This window comes from Hemiscyllium ocellatum, chromosome 14, assembly GCF_020745735.1.
Source record: "Hemiscyllium ocellatum isolate sHemOce1 chromosome 14, sHemOce1.pat.X.cur, whole genome shotgun sequence".
Taxonomy (NCBI): domain Eukaryota; kingdom Metazoa; phylum Chordata; class Chondrichthyes; order Orectolobiformes; family Hemiscylliidae; genus Hemiscyllium; species Hemiscyllium ocellatum.
Window position 1 is genome coordinate 611859 of NC_083414.1, and position 25473 is coordinate 637331.

The following is a 25473-nucleotide window of genomic DNA, read 5'->3' on the forward strand; positions in this document are numbered from 1 at the left end:
CAGACGCTGACATACCGATCGGATACTTCATCCAGAGTTTGGTAAGTGCTTTCATAACACTCTATCCTTTTCAGGAAGTCAGATATTGCTTCATCATTGTTACAGTCACGGTAGTCTGGGCTGCCCAGTTTCACTTGCTACAATGAGTAAAGTGTAAAAATAATCAATGTGCTTCAGATACATTAAATTAACAATATCCACTCTGTTGACCCCTTCCACACCGTGTCACACCCTCCTCCCCCCAAGCTAAACAGTGACCCTGGCTGTGTAGGGAAATCTCTGAAAATTAATTGCCAGTACACAGTATTGAAAAATGTGTTGCTGGTTAAAGCGCAGCAGGTCAGGCAGCATCCAAGGAGCAGGGAATTCGACGTTTCGGGCATAAGTCCTTCATCAGTACACAGTATTCCCACATTGCTACTCAGGCCTACTTTGTCACCTCCAGATTCAGCATGGATTACTGACGTGATTGAGTGTAAATAGAGCCATAGAGATGTACAGCATGGAGACAGACCCTTCGGTCCAACCCGTCCATGTCGACCAGATATCCCAACCAAATCTAGTCCCACCTGCCAGCAACCGGCCCATATCCCTCCAAACCCTTCCTATTCAGATGCTTTTTAAATGTTGCAATTGTACCAGCCTCTACCACTCCCTCTGGCAGCTCATTCCACACACGCACCACCCTCTGCATGAAGTTGTCCCTTAGGTCCCTTTTATATCTTTCCTTTCTCACCCTAAACTTATGCTCTCTTGTTCTAGACTCCCCCCAACCCCAGGGAAAAGACTTTGTCTATTTATCCTATCCATGCCCCTCAGGATTTTATAAACCTCTATAAGGTTACCCCTCAGCCTCTGGTGCTCCAGAGAAAAACAGCCCCAACCCGTTCAGCCTTTCCCTGTAGCTCAAACCCTCCAACCCTGGCAACATCCTTGTAAATCTTCTCAAATCTTTCAAGTTTCACAACATCTTTCCAATAGGAAGACTAGAATTGCACGCAATATTCCAACAGTGGCCTCACCAATGTCCTGTACAGCCACATGACCTCCCAACTCCTGTACTCCATACTCTGACCAATGAAAGAAAGCATACCAAACGCCTTCTTCACTATCCTATCTACCTGCAACTCTACTTTCAAGGAACTATGAACCTGCACTCCAAGGTCTCTTTGTTCAGCAATACTCCCTAGGACCTTACCATTAAGTTTATAAGTCCTACTAAGATTTGTTTTCCTAAATGCAGCACCTTGCATTTATCTGAATTAAACTCCATCTGCCACTTCTCAGCCCATTGGCCCGTCTGGTCAAGATCCTGTTGTAATCTGAGGTAACCTTCTTCGCTGTCCACTACACCTCCAATTTTGGTGTCATCTGCAAACTTACTAACTGTACCTCTTATGCTCACATCCAAATCATTTGTGTAAATGATAAAAAGTAGAGGACCTAGCATCGATCCTTGTGGCACTCCACTGGTCACAGGCCTCCAGTCTGAAAAACAACCCTCCACCACCACCCTCTGTCTTCTACCTTTGAGCCAGTTCTGTATCCAAATGGCTAATTCTCCCTTTATTCCGCAAGACCTAACCTTGCTGATCAGTCTCCCTTGGGGAACCTTGTTGAAGTCCATATAGATCACATCTACCGCTCTGCCCTCAATTTTCTTTGTTGTTTTATCAAAAAAACTCAATCAAGTTTGTGAATCATGATTTCCCATGCACAAAGCCATGTTGACTATCCCTAATCAGTCCTTGCCTTTCCAAATACATGTACATCCTGTCCCTCAGGATTCCCTCCAACAACTTACCCACCGCCGAGGTCAGGCTCACTGGTCGATAGTTCCCTGGCTTGTCTTTACTGCCCTTCTTAAAACAGTGGCACCACATTAGCCAACCTCCAGTCTTGCGGCACCTCACCTGTGACTATCGATGATACAAATGTCTCAGCAAGAGGCCCAGCAATCACTTCTCTAACTTCCCACCGAGTTCTGGAGTACACTTGATCATGTCCTGGGAATTTATCCACTCTTATGCATTTCAAGACATCCTCATCCTCATCCTCTGTAATACGTGCATTTTCAACATGTCACCAATTATTTCCCTATATTCTATAGCTTCCATATTCTTTTCCATGATGCAAAATACTCATTTAGTATCTGCCCCATCTCCTGCGGCTCCACTCAAAGGCCACCTTGCTGACTTTTGAGGGGCCCTAATCCCTCTCGAGGTACCCTTTTGTCCTTAATGAATTTGTAAAAACCCTTTGGATTCTCTTTAACTCTATTTTCTAAAGCGATTTCATCTCTCCTTTTTGCCCTCCTGATTTCTCTCTGAAGTACATGCCTACTGCCTTCATACTCTAAGGATTCACTCGATCTATCATGTCTATACCTGACATAATTTGGAGATGCCGGTGTTGGACTGGGGTGTAGAAAGTTAAAAATCACACAACACCAGGTTATAGTCCAACAGGTTTAATTGGAAGCACACTAGCTTTCGGAGCTCCGAAAGCTAGTGTGCTTCCAATTAAACCTGTTGGACTATAACCTGGTGTTGTGTGATTTTTCACTTTGTATACCTTATATATGCTTCCTTCTTTTTCTTAACCAAACCCACAATTTCTTTAGTCATCCAGCATTCCCTATACCTACCAGCCTTTCCTTTCACCCTGACAGGAATATACTTTCCCTGGACTCTCATTATCTAATTTCTGAAGGCTTCCCATTTTCCAGCCGTTCCTTTACCTGTGAACATCTGTGTTCGATCAGCTTTTGACAGTATTAGGCAAGAACTTTCAAAGTTGGCCTTCCTCCAATTTAGAACTTCAACTTTTAGATCTGGTCTATCCTTTTCCATCACTATTTTAAAACCAATGACAGCAACGGGATGTTGATAGATTAGGTGAATGTGGCAGATGGATTTTAATATAAGCAAGTGCGAGATTATTCATTTCAGACTGAAACTTAGTAGAGGAACTTTTTTTTTTAGAAGACGCAAAGTGAAATACAAAAAATGTACAGAAGTTGCTGGAAATGCTCAGCAGGTCTAACAGCATCTGTAAAGAGAAACCAGAGATAATGTTTTGAGTCCATTGACCTTCCATTCTGAGGAAGGGTCACCAGACCGGAAACATTAACGGATTTCTCTCCGCAGATGCTGCCGGACCTGCTGAGCTTTTCCAGCAACTTGTTTTTCTTTGATTTACAGCACCTGCAGTTCTTTCAGTTTTTACAAAGTTCAATGTAATGGATATCCAATGAGATTTGGAGTTTCAGGTGCATAAAATTCCACAAACAGGTGCAGAAAAGAGTCAAGAAAGTTAAAGGAATCCTGGCCTTTATATCTGGAGGACTGGAGTTTAGGGATACAGACCTTATACAAAACCCTAGTTAGATCCCATTTAGAGAAAATGAGGACTGCAGATGTTGGAGATCAGAGTTGAGAGTGTGGTGCTGGAAAAGCACAGCAAGTCAGGCAGCATCCGAGGAGGAGGGCATTAGCCCTTCGTCAGGCAGGGTCCCCAAAAGAATCCTTTGACAGAAACTTACCTGTACTTCTACCAATGCCATCGACTGTATTTGTTGCGGCCAATGTGGTCTCCTCTACATTGGGGAGACAGGACGCCTTCTTGCAGATCATTTCAAAGAACACCTCTGGGACACCCACACACACCAACCCAATCAATCCATGGCTGAACACTTCAACTCCCCCTCCCACTCTGTCAAGGCTATACAGATCTTGGGCCTCTTCCACCGCCAAACCATTACCACCCAAGGCCTGGACTAAAAAGGCCTCGTATTCCGCTTTGTGACACTGCAATCACACAGGATCAATATGGATTTCAACAGCTTCCTCATTTCCCTTCCCCCACCACATTATCCCAGTCCCAAGCCTCCAACTCGGCACCGCCCTCCTGACCTGTCCATCATCTTTCCCATCCATCTGCTCCACCTCCCTAACTTATCACCATGTTCCTCACCTTCATCCACCTATCGCTTCCTCAGCTACCTCCCCCCCAACCCCCCCCCAACCCCACCCTCCTCACATTTATCTGTCAGCCCTTCAGCCCACAAGCCTCATTCCTGATGAAAGGCTTATGCCCAAAACTGTTGTTTCTCCTGCTCCTCGGATGCTGCATGACCTGCTGTGCTTTACCAGCGCCACAGATCTCATTTAGAGTACAGTGAGCAGATGTGAGCATCATATCTTTGGAAGGATGGTTTGACCTTGAATGGAGTTCATCACAGGTTTACAAGGATGATAACAAAACCCCTGAAAGTCCAGGTATGAGGAGAGGCTACGTAAATAACATTTTTATTCTCTAGAATTTATAAAGTTAAGGAGTGAGATAATCAAGGTTTTCAGGACATTAGCAGGGTAAAGATACACAATTTTCACTGGTTGAAGATCTTAGAACTAGAGACATGGGCTGAGAATTAGGGCCAGATCATTCGGGATAGATATTTGAAAGCACTTCCACACTGTAGTGCAGATTTGGAAATCTCAACCTCAACAGCAATCAATACTAATTCAATTGTTAAATTTAAAATCGGAGATAGCCTTGCTTATTATTAAAAAAAAATGTCTATCAAGGGATATAGATCCAAGGCAAGTGGACTGAGTTAGGTTATAGATCAGCCATGATCTTAATGAAGATTGAGCAGGCTTGAGTGACTAAATGGCCTACTGCTGTTCCTATATTACACTTTCAACATACAAACACTAAGCACTTTACAGCCCACCAGATACAGGAGCTGACACAAAGAATGTTCAATGCCCAGGTGCAGGGTATCTTCAAAAAGTCATCTTACTCCTCGCTCAGTAACATAGAAAATAGTCTACCCACAGCCATCAATATCTAACTTACCACAATGTTTGTCTCAATAACTTCTGGATCTTCACAGACCGACTCAACGAAAAACACCTTAGATCAAAGTGGATCAGAGAATCAGTGATCAGAAGGGAAGGTGGAAATCAATTTCATAAACTTTAATCATTTCACTTCCAGAAACTCAACTAAAGTGCAACAACTTCATTTTGGGTTCCTCGATCAAATGCTACATTCAAACCGATCATCTTCCGCAAATGTTTAGATTAAAGCTGGGTATCTTAGGGTTGGCATAGATATATGAGCCCCTTCTGTGATGAATTATTTCTATGGTTCCATAAAAAAATACTAAATCCATTTTTGCTATCACTCCCTGCACCCTTTAATATCCCATTCTCCTCCTCACTCCACACACCCGTTAGTTTCTCAGCCAGTCTAATCCTGCACACTATGAATATTTTGTTCTGCTATTTTCTACACTTTTAAAGATACTGCGATTGTAGCAGCAGACATTCTGATTTAATATTTTTCCACAGGACTATGGGTGGCACTGGTTAGGCCAGCATTTATTGCCCATCCCAAATTACCCAGAGGGCAGTTAAGGGTCAACACATTCTGCGGGTCTGGAGTCATATATAGGCCAGAGCAGGTAATAAGCACAGATTTCCCTCCCGGAAGGACATTAATGAGCTAAGAATCTGTACCTTGGTGGCATCGTAAATGGCGACCTGTAAATTTTTCGCTGTGCTCAGGTGAGTACGTGTGACACTAAATCTAATTCAATTCAAACGAAGTAGAAAAATGGTCAAATACAAGAATGTACAAAACGAAAGTTAGGAGACGAAGATGGAAGGGGACAGGACTGAGGGGGCTTTGGCTGGATTTGTGCAAGGACATGACTAACACAATGGAAAAGACAAATGCATCATGTGGGCGGGAACTCCGTAACTGGGAGGGAAGTGGCCCTGTCACGATCACTGCAGAAACACAGGAAGAGAGTTCACCACATCACTCTGTTGGGCAATGTGGTCATTGTGCTGATTATAGAGGATTCAGGGCCAGAGCAACAACAATGTTTGAAAGAGTACAGCAATTGCTACCAGCTATTGTCTTGCATGGGTTTATAGCTTCACAACTGGAAACAACAGCACCTGCAAGTCACAGCATGGACCCAGCTTTGACTGCAAACTTACCTTGTACCCATTCTGCTCAGCGAAGTTTAGGATGGTGTCTCTCCGTTCTCGTGTCGTGTTCGTGGCATCGAAGACCTGGCAGGAAATTAACAGAAGGCATTTCAGAAAATGCACAAAAGGCAGCAGGGGGTGGGTGGTATGAGGTTCGGGGAGGGGGCTGCAGTCAGTGGGGAGCATACTAGGGGGTGTACAGTGTGGAGTGATTCAGGTAGGTTAGAAAGGATGATGGTATGTACTGGGTTGGGAGAGCGTGGAGTACTTGTGCAGGAGGAATACAGGGTGGTAAGGTGGTGGGGGAGCAGGGATTTTGAGCCCCCACACTGAGGACACTCTCTGCTAAACAGGCTCCAGACTGGCCATGGCCCCTGTGCAGTGAACATCTCCCCTGAGGCTCCAGTACAAACCATTTGCGGAGATTCAGAAACAATGAGGAAGCTCCCTCGACAGACTGAGGGACTGACTAATCACCTTAAATTCATCAAACAAGGTGATGATCACATCTCCAGTGATTTGGATTCATGAAACAAACTTAATAAATGAATAAATTGAGCTGATGATGTCTCTTTGAAAGAGGCAACACATTTAGTACCCCATGCCTGCTTTATGTGGTCAACTTCATAAATTCCTCTTCCTTGAGATCTTGTCAACATCACTCAAAGATTATTCATGGGGTCAGGTTCCAGAAATTGAGTGACTATTTCATGTCCTGCAAATGTCAAAATGAAAATGTGTCCTCACCTATCCTTTAGATTATTTACCAAGAATTTCTAATCCATGATCCTCTGGTTATTGAAGAGAAATACATGACCCTTTGGTTATTGAGAGAAAAAAAATCCATGCCTTCTGCTTTGATTATTCTATCAAAGCTATTCATTGTCACAAAATTCTCAGTTAGGACACCACGAACCAATGATCCTGGGCTTTCCAATCAACATTCTGGGAGTTACCATTCACCAGAAATACAGCTGGATGTGCCACATAAACACAGTGGCTACAAGAGAAGTTCAGAGGCTGGGTATCCTGCAGCAAGTAACTCACTCGGATTCCCCAAAGCTTGTCCATCATCCTGGACTACACCACCTCCTACCCTGACTCCTGTAAAAACATTATCCCTCATTCCCAATTCCTCCACCACATCTGCTTCCAGAATGGTCAATTCCATCACAGAACATCCAAGATGGTTTCCTCCTTCAAAAGACCACAATTTTCTCTCCCACATGGTCGACGATACCCTCCTGCGCATCTCATTCACTTCCCACACCTCTGCCCTTCAACCCCACCCCTCCAATTGCAACAAGGACAGAACCTCCCTGGTCTTCGCCTTTCACTCCACCTATCTCCAGATATATCACATCATCCTCCACTATCTCTGCCTTCTACAAACAGACCCCATCACCAGGGGTATATGTCCCTGTGTTCCAGAGAGACCATTCTCTCCGTGACTCCTTTGTTCGTTCCGCACCACCCCCCAACCAACCCACCCTCAACTCCCGGCATCTTGCTCTGCCACAGTAAGAAGTGCAAAATCTGCGTCCACACCTCCCCCCTCATCTCCATCCAAAGCCCAAAAATTCCTTTCGCATCCCACAGACGTTTACCTGCACTCCCACATACGTCATCTATTCTGTCCGTTGCTCTCGATGTGATCTCCTCAACACTGGGGGACAGCCTGTATAAACACTGGTCCATATAGAAGGCAGACCATGGCCCATGATGCACTGCCCAAGAAACTCAAACAGCCACAAGATTCCGTGCCTTTGTCACTTACCGCCACCTGACCCCCTTCTTCATCGAGATATTTCTTCACATCTTTCATCGCTGTTGATGCACATTGTCTACAAATAGAAAGACACCAGACAATTCAATAATCAAGCTGATAAACAGCAGACAACACAACATAAAATGACTGTCTTCCCACTGAGTCTTACCTTCGGATTTGCAATCCTTCTTCATTGTCAGGAAGGAAAAATTCGAAAGATTTGTAGGTTTTCACCAGGTCACGGCGATACTGCCCAACATTAAATGCTGTGAATGGAAGACAGTTATCCATTTCTACATTTACTAACATAAGAGGTCAGTGCTCGGTGATACATCACAAATATCAACACTAACTCTTTTCACTGTGAAACATCACAAAACTTGCTGTTCTTAACATCTAAATGTGTGATACTGTGAAGTTAGCAGTCCCAGAATATACAGTTAAACTGAAATTTAAATACAAAGGGAGCACATCCCTAATGGACCAGAAAATAATATTCTGACAGTAAGATGAGAAATGATATTGAGTGACAGATATTAAACAATTCATACTCTGTCCATGGTCTAGAGAGCTGGGAAACTCAACTCTTTCCAATTTGCATACACACAGTTTGATGAAGGGACCAAAGGCACAGAAACTGTATGCCCTGATGCATGAATCAGAAAAAGTTCATATACAGGTGCAGCAAGTGATTATGGGGATAAATAAAATGTCACTTATTGCAAGGGGGGATAGAATATAAAATAGGCATAAAAAGCAAACGACTGTGAAAGGTGAAAAATCAGATGCAAACATAGAAAGTGCAAGATAAACTCAGCAACCCGGGCAGTATCTGTGAGACAGAAATAGAAATAACATTTTGAGTCTGGCAATGATTTCTTTGGAACTGGTTTTGATGCTGTCAACAACAGGGGAGTGGGGTGCAAATGGATCAGATGATGAGGGTAATGGGTGGGAAAAGGAATAAAGACATGAAATAGTCGTAAATGGCAGTTGTGAGAAAGAGACAATGGGTCTGTACAACATCAAATTTTACACTTAAGGCATTTACGGCCTCTGGGAATCAATATTGAATTTTACAACATGACCTCAATCCTCCATTTTGATTATAAGAATCCCTGCCATGTGGGTCTTGTTAGCAAGTGAAGCTCGCCAACCAATCAGCACCCTCCAATGAAGGATAGATGATCATTTTTCCTTTGAATTGCTATTTTTGCGAATTGTCCTGATGAGTGCCAGACAAAAAAGCTTAAATAGAATTTGTCTTCTTCAGCAATACGCAAGTGTTGTATGACCAAGCAATGATTCCATTATCAAGCATCTTATAGCAGGGTACTTGGAGAATCATAACACAATCAAGCAGAATCAACATGGTTTGGTGAAAGTGAATTTCAGAGTTCTACGAGGATGGAACAAGCAGGTAGATAAAGGGAAAACAAGTGACATGGTACACTAATCTCCAAAAGGCATTTGATACAAGTGCCACATACAAAGTAATCTTCTGGGGCGGCACGGTGGGTCAGTGGTTAGCACTGCTGCCTCACAGTGCCAGGTTTCGATTCCACCCTCAGGTGACTGTGGAGTTTGAACATTCTCCCTGTGTCTGCATGGGTCTCTTCCAGCTACTCCAGTTTCCTCCCACAGTCCAAAGATGCAAGTTTGGTGGGCTGGCTGTGCTAAATTACCTGTAGTGTCCAGGGATATGTAGGTTAGGTGGGTTAGCCATGGGAAAAACAGGATTATGGGGATGGTGGTGAGTCTAGGTGTGTTGTTCTTCAGAGAGTGGCTGTAGACTTGTTTCCCCACCGTAGGGATACTATTTTATTCTAATAAAGAGCTTATGGTGTTGGGGTAAAAGATTGGTCTGGATAGATGGCTGGCTAACAGAAAATAACCAATCAGGATAAAAGGGCCATTTTGAAACTGGCAAATTATAAACAGTGAGAAATCACAGGGATGATACTGGAGCCTGAACTAGTTATAATCTGTGATGTAGATGGAGCCAAGAACTGTCTTATCACCAAATTTGCTGCTGAACTCAGAATAGGCAGGAAAGCACATTGCAAGGTGAAGTGAGCGGACCAACCTTTGGCAGATGCAGTGTAATGTGGGAAGACAGGATTTGTGAGGCTTTCCACTTTGGTATGTAGAATAGACAAGCAGAATATCCAGTAATTTCTGTTTAATTTCAGAATTCTAGCATCCATAATTTTTTACTTTAGTTTGCTTAACAACTCGTTCATCTGAAAGTAACTCAATGGCAGAGCTTCCTGCAATGACCCAGTATATTCTGTAGGTTTATTTTATGAAATAATTTAACGCTCCCAGTCCTTTATAAAGTTCTAATCTTGTTTAGCTGTTAGTATTGGTCGACATTACTGCCTACGTACCTTTATGGCAGGTTAACATATACAACACTGACCTTAACTACAGCACTAAGGAACCTACCTTTCGTGGGAACCCCAATCCAGTTGAAATATCGAGTGAGTTTTTTTGATATGTACGTTTTCCCTCGAGCTGGGAGACCCACCATGACAATGAGTGAGGGGGAGTTTGTAAGGTGTGGGATCCATACTGTAATGAAAAGAGAGAGTGTACAATTTTTGTCAAAATGCACACAGAATAACCATTTTAAATCCAATCTATTTCCAAACATTCCACCAGTAGCTTGACACTTCGCCTCAGTACAGCATGAGACAGTGCAGAATGCACAAGGAACTCTTTACTGACTCATTAATCTGACCGCAAGGTTCTGCACATTGTTCTCCAGAATTTCCAAGACTAAGGCACTCTATCACAATCTTGCAACTGCTTCATGATGATGATGTGGGAGATGTGAATTAGCTGCCTTCAAAATCTGAACTGAAGTCATGCAAGACTGACATAACTCCCTATACAATCTACAATTTACCTGAAAGTGTCTCCTTCCTTACTGATCCCCCTGCCCCTCGCTGACCCCCAATCCTACATCCCCTTCCTCACTGACGCCACCCCACCCTGTATCCCATTCCTCACTGACCCCCTCACCCTATCCCTCACTGACTCCTGCTGCAGATGTTCAGCTTGGTCACAGAAAAGAGAGATTGAGTTTGAATAATTTAAAGGAGAATTCAAATGACAATTTGATTGCTTGAAGATAATGAAGTTATTTCTAAACAAGGCAAGAAATAATTTGAAACAGTCTATAAATCTCTTTCATTAAGATTCAGAACAAAATTTCAGTTGTAAAGTTGAATCCTCTTTTGTTTGAAACATTTACAGAAAATGATATTTAAAATTTACAGCAAGTCAGACTACAATTTCTAATTAAATTACTAACTGCGCTCCGTTAAATAAGAACTGTTTAAGTCAGCAATCAGCACCTAACATGGAGGCACAGAGCAAGAAGCTTTGTATCCTAAACCTGTGTCCAGCATAAGGTTCAATTCCCCTGTCTCCAAGAGCACAGGGAAACAGTTCAGCAGCTTGTATGGTCTTTCTCAGTTTGTGTGCGTGCTCCAGACAGCGATCCAGCAGTAAGAGGGCTTGTATTGTGGGGCAAGCAGCAGTCAAAAAAACTGTTGTTGAGACGACCCAAGGATGACCATGACCCTAACTGATTAGTCAATACAATTAGCAGGCGAGAGGTGAAGGCCACAGTTCCTCATGAAGCTACCACGAGTTAGTCAGGAGGGTGATGACTGAATTTGCAGTGAGTTGTGGGTCAGGTCATTTCAAATTAAACTAAACTAGAGACTTGCTGACTCCAGTGAAAAATTAAAGCAGCTTACTGAAGGAGATTGGCCAGCGCTGCACAGCTTGTTCTATTTAAAGGGTACATGTGACAACACAGGTATCAGTAACTCTGGAACGGGTCAACAGGTACACAAGCTGACAGTTGGATCCGGGTTCCGTGTCAAACCTACACAGCTGACACGAAGCAGCAACCACTCGGACACCTGACAGCTTAAGCACTTGGCAAACCAGATAGACATGTCTGCTTCTGAGGCACCAGGACAATGTGGTATAACAGCAAGTGCCAGGACTCCCAAGTGACGGACAAACATGTCAGATTCAGATCAGCCTTTCCCCATCAGCTGTGTCAGGGATGATACCATTCAGGCAAAATCTAGGACTAAGGAGTCTCTGTTTTAAAAAAAAGAGGGGTTGCCATTTTTTCCTTATTCATTCAAGGATCTTGAGCTACCTCCTTGAACCACTGCAGTCTACTTGCTGTAGGTAGACCCACAATGCCTTAGCAACAGAGAACCAGGTTTTTGACTCTGCAGCAGTGAAGGAACAGTACTATTTTCCCCAAGTTGGGATGGTGAGTGGCTTGGAGGGGGTGGTGTTTCCATCTATATGCTGCCCTTGTCCTTCTAGATGGAAGTGGTAGAGGTTTGGAAGGTGCTGCCTGAGGATCTTTGGTGAATTTCTGCAGTGCATCTTGTAGATAGTTCACACGGTTGCTGAGCGCTGGTGGTGGAGGGAGTGGATGTGATGCCAATCAAATGGCTGCTTTGCCCTGGATAATGTCAAGCTTCTTGAGGCACCCTTCCAGACAAAGTGGGGAGTATTCCATCACACTCCTGATTTTGGACTTGTAGATAGTGGACAGGTGTCTGAGAATTAGGAAGTGAATTACTCGCTGCTGTATTTCTAGCCTCTGGCCTGCTCTTGTAGCCACTGTATTTATAAAACTGTCAGTTTTTGGTCTATTATTACCATTACCTAAATGTTGACAGTGGGGAATTCAGTAATGGTAATACCATTGAATGTTAAAAGACTGTAGTTAGATTGCCTCTTGTTGGAGGATGGTTATTGGCTGGCATTTGCGAGGGTTCTCCATTCAGAACCACAGGCTATTTAAAATCCTCTACAAACAGCACAAAGGGAACTCAGAAAGACTGCTGAACGCATGTTGTAAGGTCTCTGCACAAATGACCATTTGTTAACAGAATACTGGACTGAATTAACACTAGGAAACCACAAAGAAATTATTTCATCAACATCTACATCACGTTTTGTTCAGTAACAAATCTACAATTGTGTGACATGAGTACCAGGATGGTAGGTATCAACTAAATTAACTCAGCTCTTTTTTTAAAAATTCCCACATGAAATGTGGATGTCACTGATTGGGCCAATATTTATTGCCTGTCCGTAGTTGCCCTTGAGGTGGTGGTCAGCTGACTTCTTGAACCTCTAGCCCATTTAGTATATTCAAAACTTCAGTGTTGTTAAGGAGGAATTTCCAGGATTTTGACTCAGTGAAAGTGAAGCGACAGCGATACGTTTCCAAACCGGGATGTGAGTGGCTTGAAAGGGAACTTGCAGGTGGAGTGCCCATTTTTCTGCTGCCCTTGTCCTTTTAGATAAAAGTGATTGTGGGTTTGGAAGGTGCTATCCAAGGGACATTAGTAACATCTCTTATAACCACTGTGGTCAATGGAAAATCCCAGAATCTTGACACAAACGATTAACATCATTCAGTACAAAAAGAGGCCCTTTGGTCTACCAGGTCTGTACCAGCAAATGCAATGATACTAATGATACTAAATGTGAAGGGGCGATAGTTAGATTGTCTCTTATTGGAGATGATCATTACTTGGCACTTCTGTATTACTCTTCAAGGAGAAAGTGAGGGCTGCAGATCAGAGCTGAAAATGTGTTGCTGGAAAAGCGCAGCAGGTCAGGCAGCATCCAAGGAACAGGAAATTCGACGTTTCGGGCATAAGCTCTTCATCCTGAAGAAGTCCTTCTTCAGGATGAAGGGCTTATGCCCGAAACGTCGAATTTCCTGTTCCTTGGATGCTGCCTGACCTGCTGCGCTTTTCCAGCAACACATTTTCAGCTCACTTCTGTATTACTTGCCACTTGTCAGCCTAAGCCTAGATATTATCTGGGTCTTGCTGCATTTGGACAGACTGCTTCAGTATCTGAGGATTGTGAATGGTGTTGTATATCATACAATCATTGGCGAACACCCCCTTATGACGGAGGGAAGGTCATTGATGAAGCAGCTGAAGATGGTTGTGCCGAGGACACTCCCCTGAGGAACTCCTGCAGAGATGTCCTGGAGCTGAGATGACTGACCTTCAAAAATAGGGAACATAATTGAGTGGAGTAAAATTACGAACGATATAGTTAGAGTTGACAGAAATAAACTTTTCCCCTTGGACAGATCAATTTAAGTAAGGAAGAGGAGGACATAGAAGTACATTAGGTTATGACAGGCATGGATAAGGTGAATGCACTCAGGCTTTTTCCCAGGGTTGGGGAATCGAGGACTAGAGGGCACCAGTTTTAAGGTTAGAGGGGAAACAATAAATAGGAACCCGAAGGGCTTTTTGTTTGAAAAAACAGAGGGTTGTACACATATGGAAGGAGTTACCAGCAAAAATAGTTGAGGCGGTTACATTAACAACATTTAAAAGGTATTTTGACAAATAAATAAATGGACAGAAAAGATTTTAAAGGATATGGGTCATGTTCAGGGAAATGGGGTTGGTGTGGATGGACATTTTGATCAGCATGGACCGGTTTGGGCCAAAGGGCCTGTCCCCGTGCTGTAGGACTCTAGGACTCAGATGTGAGAAAAATTCTTCACCGAGAGGGTGTTGAAAATCAGGAACTCACTGCCTGTAAGGGGTGGTAGAAGCAGAAACCCTCACCATGAAAGTATTTAGACGTGCACTTGCAATGTCAAAGCATACAAGGCTACAAGCCAAGTGCTGGAAAATGGGATTGGAATAGTTTTGTGGTGTCTTTGACCAGCTCAGAGGCAATGGGCTGAAGGACCTTCTTTGATGTTCCACATCTATGGCTCTAACCACAATCATCTCCCTTTTGTTATTGAGTTAGACCTACCAGGAAAGAGAGCTGTCAGACTGATTCCCATTGACTCTCATTTTGATACCACACTCAAATGGTATTTCCCTGTTAACTGCAGACACTCTTATCCACATTCAGGAGTTCAGTCCTTTATAGATGTTTAAATAATAAGACTGAGATGTATTAGGCGATTCAACCCATTGAGTCAGTTCCACCATAAGAACTTGGCCGATCTAAACTCCACTTTCCTGCTTTTCCCTATAAGCCTAGAATATACTTAACAACTCAACCTCAACAGCTGTGTGGGGTAAAAAATTCCCCAGATTCACCACGCTCAGAGAAGAAATTCCTCCTAATCTTAGATTATTCCCTTTGTTCCTAAAGAGTCTCCCACAAAGGGAAAAAACCTCTCCACATCTTGTTCTCTAATCCCCTAAGCATCTTACATTTCAATAATAATGCTTCTCATTCTTCTAAACTCCACTGAATATAGTCAACCTCTCCTCACAACACAAGCCCTCCATACCCAGGATCAGCTAAGTGAATGTTCCCAACTGCCAAGGAAACCAAAATGGTTCAATATCCCAGCTGTGGTCTGTCCACTGCCCCATATAGCTTTAGCATAATCTTCCCACTTTTATACTCTATTCCCTTTGGAATAACAACCTAGTTCTCAATGTCAGCAAAATCAAAGAACTCATTATTGCCTTTCGGCGGGATGTTTCTCATACCCCCCTATACATTAACAGCACAGAGGTGGAACGAGTGGGGAGTGTCAACCTCTTGGGAGTGGTCATCCACAACAAGCTTTCTTGGGCTCTTCATGTGGATGCACTGGTTACCAGGGCCCAGCAACATCTCTTCTTCTTCAGACAGCTGAGAAAAGTCGGTATGATGGTGAATACCCTTTTCAACTTTTATAGGTGCGCCATCGAGAACATTCTGTCTGGATGTATCACTACCTGGTATGGCAACTGTACCATTCAAGATCGAAGACGGTTAGAGAGAGTGGGGAACTCGGCCCAGACAATCACAAAGACCAACCTCCCATCTACAGAATCCATCTACCAGGCCCACTGTCAAGAAAAGGCCACCAGCATTCTCAAAGATCCATCCCACCCTGGTAATGTTTTTCTACAACCTCTACCATCGGGGAGAAGGTACAGAAGCCTGATCACACGCACCAGCCGGTTTCAAAACAGTTTCTACCCTACTGTTGCTAGAATACTGAATGGACTCACAAACTCTTAAACATTCGCCCCTTACCTGTGTTTTTTGTTTTTGCTGTTAGATACCTAAATAATAGGTAAACATGCTATTTAACTCTGTGATCTACCCTGTATTGTTCGCAAGACAAAGCTTTTCACTGTGCCTCAGTACACATGACAATAAACTCAATTCAAATATTAGCTAACATTCCATTCGACTTCCTCATTACCCAATGAAACCCCATGCTCGTTTTTTGAAATTAAGGACTCTAACAAAGACTCTAAACCCCCTGTCCTTTAGCTTTTGTAATCTTTCCTCATTTAAATAATATTCAGCTCCTCCTTTCCTCCTGCCACTTCACAACACTGTGGCTGTAATGAGATCAGGAGCTGAGTGGCCCTGGCAGAACCCGAACTAGATATCACTGAGCAGATTATTGCTGAGTACGTGCTGCTTGATAACACTGTCGATGACCCTTTCCATCGCTTTGCTGAAGTTCGATGGAGACTGATGGAGTGGTAATTGGCCAGGTTGGATTTGTCCTGCTTTTTATATACAGGACACACACGGGCAATTTTCCACATTGTTGGATAGATGCCAGTAATCTCCTGGTGTAAAACCAAATTCTTGAGAGAAAAGGCAGTCGATATTGCCTTCAGGAAAGGAAATCCCAACAGTGCTGGGGGAGTGCCAGACTGTCGGGGGAGGAGGGGTCCGTGCTGGGGGAGTGCCGCATTGTCGGGGGAGGAGGGGGTCCGGGCCAAGGGAGTGCCGGACAGTTGGGGGGGGTCCGTGCTGGGGGAGTGCCGCAGTCTGGAAGAGGTTGATTTAGGATGGGTTGATAACATGAATCAGTGTTATGTTCTCAGTTGCACATAAAGAGATTGAAGGCCATGATTCAAAGAAGTTCTTTCATAACCTGACCAACAAGCATTCCTTCAAACAGGACAATCACGTGTCTCCCAGTGAGTGGATTTCAAAAGGAATTTGCAGAACATTACTTTATTTACAGAACAAGAATCTCTGCTACAATTCGCAATTACATTGAGTACAATGCCCCCGTCTCATACTTCCAATCAGCTGAGTTCTTCCACCATTTCTCTCAAAATCAACCATTCCACTCATAGGTTAGGTACCTTAGTCAGGGGCAAATGTAGAGTAATAGGGTCAGAGAATGGGTCTGAGTGGGTTACTCTTTGGAGGGTCAGTGTGAAATTGTTGGGCCAAATGGCCTGTTTCCATACGGTAGGGATCCTATAAAAAATATTTATGGTTACACCAGACACAAAATCCTCTAAAACATTTCTGTGTAAGAAAATTCACAAATCATAAAAACATCTCTAAAAGATGGAAGAGAAAACTTTAATTTCACACACACACACACAGGAGTTAAAGTGAAAAACCTCACAACCTTTAAAAAGTACTTGGATGAATACGTGAAATGTCATAACAGTTAAGGCTATGGGCCTCATGCAGACAAGTATGGCTGGTGTAGATTTTTGTCAGTGCTGACTCAGTGGGCCAAAGGGTTTTTGTTGTCCTGTACAATTCTAAGGCTGTAAAATGTTTGCAATTATGCAGTGACAATGAAGATTGCCTTTATAAATGCAAGTCTTTTTATTTATTTCAGGAATTCCAGAACACAACTACCTCAGAACAAAAACATTTCTCCTCCCTTTCCTTCTCGATCTTTCGCTGATGATTTTAAATTTACCACCTCAGGTCACTGACCCTTGGGCAAGAATTAATCATTCCTCTTCTTGTATTCTCCCATCCCACAGGAAAGTGTTTCATGAGCTCAACTGCACCATTCCACAAAGAACACACTGAACGTTTCCAAACTCTCAGCATCACAGAAGAGGGCCATGATGTGTGCACCAGCTTTGAGCATTTTAACCTCATCTCTCTTCTGCCTTTTCCCTGTCGCCTTATTTCTATTTAAATATTCATAGAATTCCCTCTTGAATGCCTGAGTCATACATGTCTCCACCACATTTCCAGGTAGTGCATTCCAGATCCTAACCACTCGCCAAGCTGAAATAGCTTTCTTGCCTTGCAGAAAGCAGAGAGTGGAGACGAAAGGGTCATTCTCAGGTTGGAAGCCAGTGATTAGTGGTGTTCCACAAGGGTCATTGTTGGAACCATGACATTTCATTTTATACATTAATGATCTAAAGGCATTCTGGCTAAGCTTGCAGATAGGTAGAGGAACTAGTAGTATCAAGGTGGCAGGGAGGCTGCAGAAGGATCGGGACAGGCTGGAGAGTGGGCAAAGAAGTGGCAGATGGAGTACAATGTGGGAAAGTGTAAGGTCATGCATTTTGGTAGGATGAATACAGGCACAGACTATTTCCTATATGGGAAGAAAATTCAGAAATCTGAAGTGCAAAGAGATTTGGGAGTCCTACACCAGGATTCTCAAGGTAAACTTGTAGGTTGAGTCAGTAGTTAGGAAGGCAAATACAATGTTAGCATTTATTTTGAGAGGACTAGAATATAAAAACAGGGATTTACTGCTGAGGCTTTATAAAGCTCTGGTCAGACCACAGTTAAGAGGATTGTGAACAATTTTGGGCCAATACCCCAGGAAGGATGTACTGGCCCTGGAGCAGTCCAGAGGAGGTTCACGAGAATGGTCCCAGAAGTGAAAGGCTTAACATTTCAGGACTCCTGAGTATTGAACCATAGGAGTTTAGAAGGATTGGGGGGGGGGGGGGGGGTGGAAGAGGACGGACAGAGAGAGAATTAATTGAACCTTACAGAATACTGAATGGCCTGGACAGTGTAGACATTGGGAAGATGTTTCCATTGGTAGGAGAGACTAGGACCCAAGGGTACAGCCTTGAGTAAAGGGAAAGCTCTTTATAGTAGAGCTAAGGAGAAACTTCTCCAGCCAGAGAGTGGTGAATTCATGGAATTCATTACCACAGGAGGATGTGGAAGCCAGGTGATTGAGTATAATTAAGACAGATATGGATAGGTCCTTGATTGTCAAGGAGACCAAGGTTATGTGGAGAAACTGGGAGAATCTGGTTGAGAAACTCAAAAGCCATGATTGAATGAAAGAACAGACATGATGAGCTGAATGGCCTAATTTCTGCTCCTACATTTTATGGTCTTGCATTTGCTTCTGTTGCAAAACACTAAAACTGCACCTTTTGATTCTCAATCCATTTACGAGTAGGAATGGTTTCTCTGTATCCATTCTGTCCAGGCCCCTCGTACATTGAGAACTTCTATCAGGTTTCCAAGGAAAACAATTCCAACTTCTTTAATCTTTTCTCAAAGCTGAAGGATCTAACTCCTTGGAGCATTCTCACAAGCCTCTTCAGTACTCAATTCAGAGCATTCCTATTGGGTACAGTTCTCAGCATTACACAATACTTCAGCTAAGGTCTAACCTGTGTCTTATTAAAGTTCACTATAACCTCCCTGCTCTTCTGTCTCTGTAAACAAAATTTAGAATACTGCATACCTTGCAAGCAGCTCTCTCTGCCTTTCCTGCCACCTTTAATGACTTACACACATTTATATTCAGATCTCCCTGCTTCTGCACACTCTAGAATACCCCATTCATTTTATTCTGGTCTTTGTTGTCTTTTTTTGAAACTAAAATGCATCACATCACACTTCTCAGCATTCAGAACTTCATCTGCCACCTATCCATACACTTGACCAATGTGCTTTTGAAATTCTACACTCCTCAGTTTGCAATTCTCCAACATTTTCTGGAGATCTACAAATTTTGAAACTGTTGCCAGCACACCAAGATTCAGAGCATTATAATAATAAATATTTATACACACACACACACACAAAATCAGGAATGACACAAAAGTCGGTGGAGTAATGACACAAAAGTCGGTGGAGTTGTGGATAGTGAGGAAGGAAGTGGTAGGTTACAGCGGGATATAGATAAGTTGCAGAGCTGGGCGGAAATGTGGCAAATGGAATTCAATGTAGCTAAGTGCGAAGTCGTTCACTTTGGTAGGAATAACAAGATGATGGATTACTGGGCTAATGGTAGGCTACTTGGTAGTGTGGATGAGCAGAGGGATCTTGGTGTCCATGTACACAGATCTCTGAAAGTTGCCACCCAGGTAAATAGTGCTGTGAGGAAGGCATATGGTGTACTGGGCTTTATTGGCAGAGGAATTGAGTTCCGGAGTCCTGAGGTCATGTTGCAGTTGTATAAGACTCTGGTGCGGCCTCATCTGGAGTATTGTGTGCAGTTTTGGTCGCCATACTATAGGAAGGATGTGGAAGCTTTAGAACGAGTGCAGAGGAGGTTTACCAGGATGTTGCCTGGAATGGTAGGAAAATCTTATGAGGAAAGGCTGAGGCACTTGGGGCTGTTCTCATTGGAGAAGAGAAGGTTTAGGGGAGATCTGATAGAAGTGTATAAGATGATTAGGGGTTTAGATAGGGTAGATACTAAGAACCTTTTACCGCTAATGGAGTCAGGTGTTACTAGGGGACATAGCTTTAAATTAAGGGGTGGTAGGTATAGGACAGATGTTAGGGGTAGATTCTTCACACAACGGGTTGTGAGTTCATGGAATGCCCTGCCCGTATCAGTGGTGAACTCTCCTTCTTTATGGTCATTTAAGCGGGCATTGGATAGGCATTTGGAAGTTATTGGGCTAGTATAGGTTAGGTAGGATTCGGTCGGCGCAACATCGAGGGCCGAAGGGCCTGTACTGCGCTGTATCCTTCTATGTTCTATGTTCTAAGAATACCAATACAGACCCCTGGGCAATTCCATTCCAAACAAACATCCACTGGCCATTGCTTCATGTTCCTCAGTCAATCTTATACCCAAGTTGCTGCTGTCTCTGTTATACCATGACCTGTGCAGCCAGTGATATGACTACATGAGGGCTCGTCCAGGTCATGTGACATGTCAACAACTCTTCTCATGCCTGAGGACAGACATTCTGCTTTGCTGAGCTGCTCTGCCATACTTTCACTTCAAAGTTATTTTATTTACTGTCATTTTATTAACTTGAACTTAATTCCAACTTACTCATGCAGTGTTAACTAAAAACTGGAAATTAGTAGAAAATAGAAATTCTTTACTCTTACTCAACAATCAGCTCCCTCTGCCCTGTTGTGCCTATAAATTCATTCAGAAATTTGTGTTTTTCAAAATGACTGGAGTTGAAAGACATTCCTTACAGCAGTGACTCAACAACCAATCAATCCTTGACTTTCCTATAGTGTCAGTTTTTTTCCTTGCTGCCTTTACCTGGTATCACCCGTCTACTCCCTCCCTCTTCCCCTCCACTTTCACCTCAATCCTTCCACATTCCCTCCCATCTCTCCTCCTCCTTCATCCCTCTCTCCGCTATTGGTGTTGCTAACTGTCCCTGGCTCCTCCTTGCCTGCTGTCTAGGAGCTGATCTATTCCTAACTCAGTCTCTCATCCCTCGGAAACTCTTACCGAGGCCTCTGCACTTTCCCTAGCATGTGACTGAGGCCTATTCAATAATTCATAAAGTTTCAGTATGACCTCTCTGCTTTTATTATTCGATGTCTTATGGGCCCAAGTAATGTTTCTGTGTCGCTAATTACTTCATCACTTCCTGCCGTCATCTTTAAGGATGTGTGTCTGCAGCAGCCCATGCCCCTTCAGTTTGCACTCTCTCGCTACACACACTCTGCTTCTTTCGTGTATGTTCACTCTCCTGATTCCGGTATTATTCTCATCACAATGTTACTTTCCCAACTTTTAGCTCCTTACACCCAGCTCAAGGTTTTCTTAAAATAAAAATTGCAAAAATTATTGGACTTAAAACTGACCCTTGAGGAATATTAGCACAAACCACCACCTGTTCTGTAAACCACCTACCACCCTCTGCCCACGTTACCGAATTGTATTTATAAATACCTTTGTGGACTTCTATCTTTTTAATCAATCTCCCCATGTTTTATCAAAAGCTATCCACAAGTCCGTATATATAGCATCTACTGCACTACCAATGTTCTCTATTAACTCACCAATAATTCAAATGAATCAAAAATTAAGTTACTGAACAAAGAGACCTTGGAGTACAGGTTCATAGCTCCTAGAAAGTGGAGTCACAGATAGATAGGATAGTGAAGGCGAAGTTTGGTATGCTTTGAGGCCCTCCGCTTCTTCCTTTCCCGCCGCACCAACCAGTACCCTTCCACTGACACCCTCCTTCGACTGACTGAACTGGTCCTCATCCTGAATAACTTCTCTTTTCAATCCTCCCACTTCCTCCAAAAATGTGGAACAGTCCATCTTCCGCAACCACACTGGCACCACCCACCTTTTCCTCCGCTACATCGATGACTGTATCGGCGCTGCCTCGTGCTCCCACGAGGAGGTTTAACAGTTCATCAACTTTACTAACACCTTCCATCCCGACCTCAAATTCACCTGGACTGTCTCAGACTCCTCCCTCCCCTTCCTAGACCTTTCCATTTCTATCTCGGGCGACCGACTCAACACAGACATCTACTATAAACCGACTGACTCCCACAGATACCTGGACTACACCTCCTCCCACCCTGCCCCCTGTAAAAACTCCATCCCATATTCCCAATTCCTTCGTCTCCGCCGCATCTGCTCCCAGGAGGACAGTTCCAACACCGCACAGCCCAGATGGCCTCCTTCTTCAAGGACCGCAGATTCCCCCCAGACGTGATCTCCTCCACTTCCCGCTCCTCCGCCCTTGAGCCCCGCTCCTCCAACCGTCACCAAGACAGAACCCCACTGGTTCTCACCTACCACCCCACCAACCTCCGTATACAACGTATCATCTGCCGTCATTTCCGCCACCTCCAAACGGACCCCACCACCAGGGATATATTTCCCTCCCCTCCCCTATCAGCGTTCCGCAAAGACCACTCCCTTCGTGACTCCCTCGTCAGGTCCACACCCCCCACCAACCCAACCTCCACTCCCGGCACCTTCCCCTGCAACCGCAGGAAATGTAAAACTTGCGCCCCACACCTCCTCCCTCACTTCCCTCCAAGGCCCCAAGGGATCCTTCCATATCCGCCACAAATTCACCTGTACCTCCACACACATCATCTATTGCATCCGCTGCACCCGATGTGGCCTCCTCTATATTGGGGAGACGGGCCGCTTACTTGTGGAACGCTTCAGAGAACACCTCTGGGACGCCCAGACCAACCAACCCAACCACCCCGTGGCTCAACAGTTTAACTCTCCCTCCCACTCCACCGAGGACATGCAGGTCCTTGGACTCCTCCACCGGCAGAACATAACAACACGACGGCTGGAGGAAGAGCGCCTCATCTTCTGCCTGGGAACTCTCCAACCGCAAGGAATGAACTCAGATTTCTCCAGTTTACTCATTTCCCCTCCCTCCACCTTGTCTCAGTCAGTTCCCTCAACTCAGCACCGCCCTGCTAACTTGCAATCTTCTTCCTAACCTCTCCGCCCCCAACCCATTCCGGCCTATCACCCTCACCTTGACCTCCTTTCACCTATCACATCTCCATCGCCCCTCCCCCAAGTCCCTCCTCCCTACCTTTTATCTTAGCCTGCTTGGCACACTCTCCTCATTCCTGATGAAGGGCTTATGCCCAAAATCATGAGGGGCATGGATAGGGTAAATAGACAAAGTCTTTTCCCCTAGAGTGGGAGAGTCAAAAACTAGAGAGAATAAGTTCAAGGTGAGAGGGGGGAAAGATTTAAAAAGGGACCCAAGGAGCAATTTTTTCACTCAGGGTGGTGCATGTACAGAATAAGTTGCCAGATGATGGAGTAGAGGCTAGTACAATTAAAAGACATCTGGATTGGGTACATGAATAGGAAGGGTTTAAAAAGAATATGGGCCAACTGCTGGCAAATGGGACTAGATTTCTCTCAGATATCTGGTCAGCATGGACAAGTTGGATAGAAGGGTCTGTAGGATGCTGCCTAACCTGCTTTGCTTTAACCAGCAACACATTTTCAGCTAGAAGGGTCTGTATCCATGCTGTACATCTCTATGGCTGTAGCTAAACAATCAAAAAACTACTTCCTGATTCACTTGTGTTTTTCCAAATGAAAGTTTATCTTATCTCTGACAACGGCTTTCAATATTTCATCACAATGGATCATGAAGTGACTAATCTGCAATTTCATGGTGTAACCTTCACATCCTATTGAATCGTGGGAGACCTTTAGCAAACTTTGAACCATAAGGTACTATTGCTGCATCCAATGAGGATCGAAAGATAATGACAAATGCCTTGGCCAACTTCACCTTTATCTCTTGGAGTCACTCAACAGGAATTCTACTTGAATTAGGGGAGTTCGCAACTTAAGAAATAATCTTTTCAATACATCACCTTCCTCTTCTCTTTTACTGGAAAATCCACATTATCCATTTCCTTTGTGAAAACTAAAGGTGAAGCAAGTCGGTCATAATGATCCAACATATGCTCAGTACAAGTCACTCACATTAAAAAAAATCAGAAAGTGATCACAGGAAGCATCACACAGCAGCAACCACAATCACTGCATGACTCACCTTAATATTTACAAAGCTACCAAGGAAATGAAAGTTTATTTCAGATATTTATTCTACCTTGAATTAGTCCACTAATGCAAATACTATACCTAGAACTGCTTACACATATTGTGCATGATTATCAGTTTTAATGCGAACCACTGCATCTTACTCATTCACAGACAAGTTTGACATTTAACACATAAATCAGCTTCAGACCTTAATTTCTACTCAAGCGCACAGAAGCAACAGCTATAGCTTAATCTATAGCTCAACATGTAAGCAGTACCTTTGCAGCTGGTTGCAAAAAATTGCAGTTTCTGACCCATCGTGTACTGTAACCCATGTTAACTCAGCAATTTTATTGCAGGATCCTTATAAAGTTATGCAAACACTAAGAAAAGGCTGAGGCTAAATCTGTCTCCAGGCAGCAGGCTGTCTGAGCACATTCACTGGCATCACAGCACTGCAGACTCAATGGAGCAACAAGACTTTTAAAGCAGTGTTGTACCATCAGCCACTCCCAGGACCAGAACCTTCAAACAACCCAGTCACAAAACGGTTGAGAATTGGTGTGCGCCCCTTTGCCAGGCTCCATACCTACCCTTCCTTTGTGAAGTGTGCATCTCACAGAGGCCATTTTTAGAAGGCATCCAAATCTTCTTTAGAGGATTTTGAGTGAGTTCTAGAAGCGAATTTGCCATGTTAGCCCTCGTTCCTTTGTCTAGCTGCAAATTTAAATCCACACTGCCATCGATGTGGTTTGTCAACGACCTGCCTTGCTGTCTAGGTTGCTCCCTCTTCCCTGTTTGCAGCCATTTATTGAGCACTAAGCAATAGCAATGATCATGTCACGTGAAACCAAACTGCAAACTACCACAAATATCCTAAATCACTAGCACTCAGATTATAAAGGTCAAAATGTACAATCCAAAGTCTACGTCAGCAAAGTCAAGCTAATATTTTATAGCGAGCTTAAATAAACACAGCTGCCATAGAACTTTAACCACTCTGTTCTGGCAATTTCCTTTCTCTTAAATTCTCTACTTCTTCGAATATTATCTGCACTTCTGTTCAGATTGGTGTTTATTTTAAAATCTAATTACACAGAAAGTTACATTTTTACACATAATCTCATATGTATTTGTTCCCTGAATTATTTCTTGGCAAATGCTCACTGGGT

At 43.6% G+C, this 25473-nt stretch overlaps 1 protein-coding gene across 4 annotated transcripts in view; it reads right to left on the reverse strand.

The window, feature by feature from the left end:
* LOC132822201 (6-phosphofructo-2-kinase/fructose-2,6-bisphosphatase 4-like) overlaps window positions 1-25473 on the reverse strand; it is a 173316-nt gene that overhangs the window by 50516 nt on the left and 97327 nt on the right. For 3 of the 4 annotated variants that reach the window (XM_060835273.1, XM_060835275.1, XM_060835274.1), the window contains 6 exons: window positions 10225-10350; window positions 7946-8042; window positions 7786-7852; window positions 6018-6092; window positions 4864-4920; window positions 16-137 (listed from right to left, as the gene is read on the reverse strand). In XM_060835273.1, the coding sequence (XP_060691256.1) occupies window positions 16-137; window positions 4864-4920; window positions 6018-6092; window positions 7786-7852; window positions 7946-8042; window positions 10225-10350 (544 nt within the window). Of the gene's footprint in view, window positions 1-15; window positions 138-4863; window positions 4921-6017; window positions 6093-7785; window positions 7853-7945; window positions 8043-10224; window positions 10351-24894; window positions 25141-25473 lie in introns of those variants that run through there. The other variant, XM_060835271.1, reaches the window with a different exon arrangement.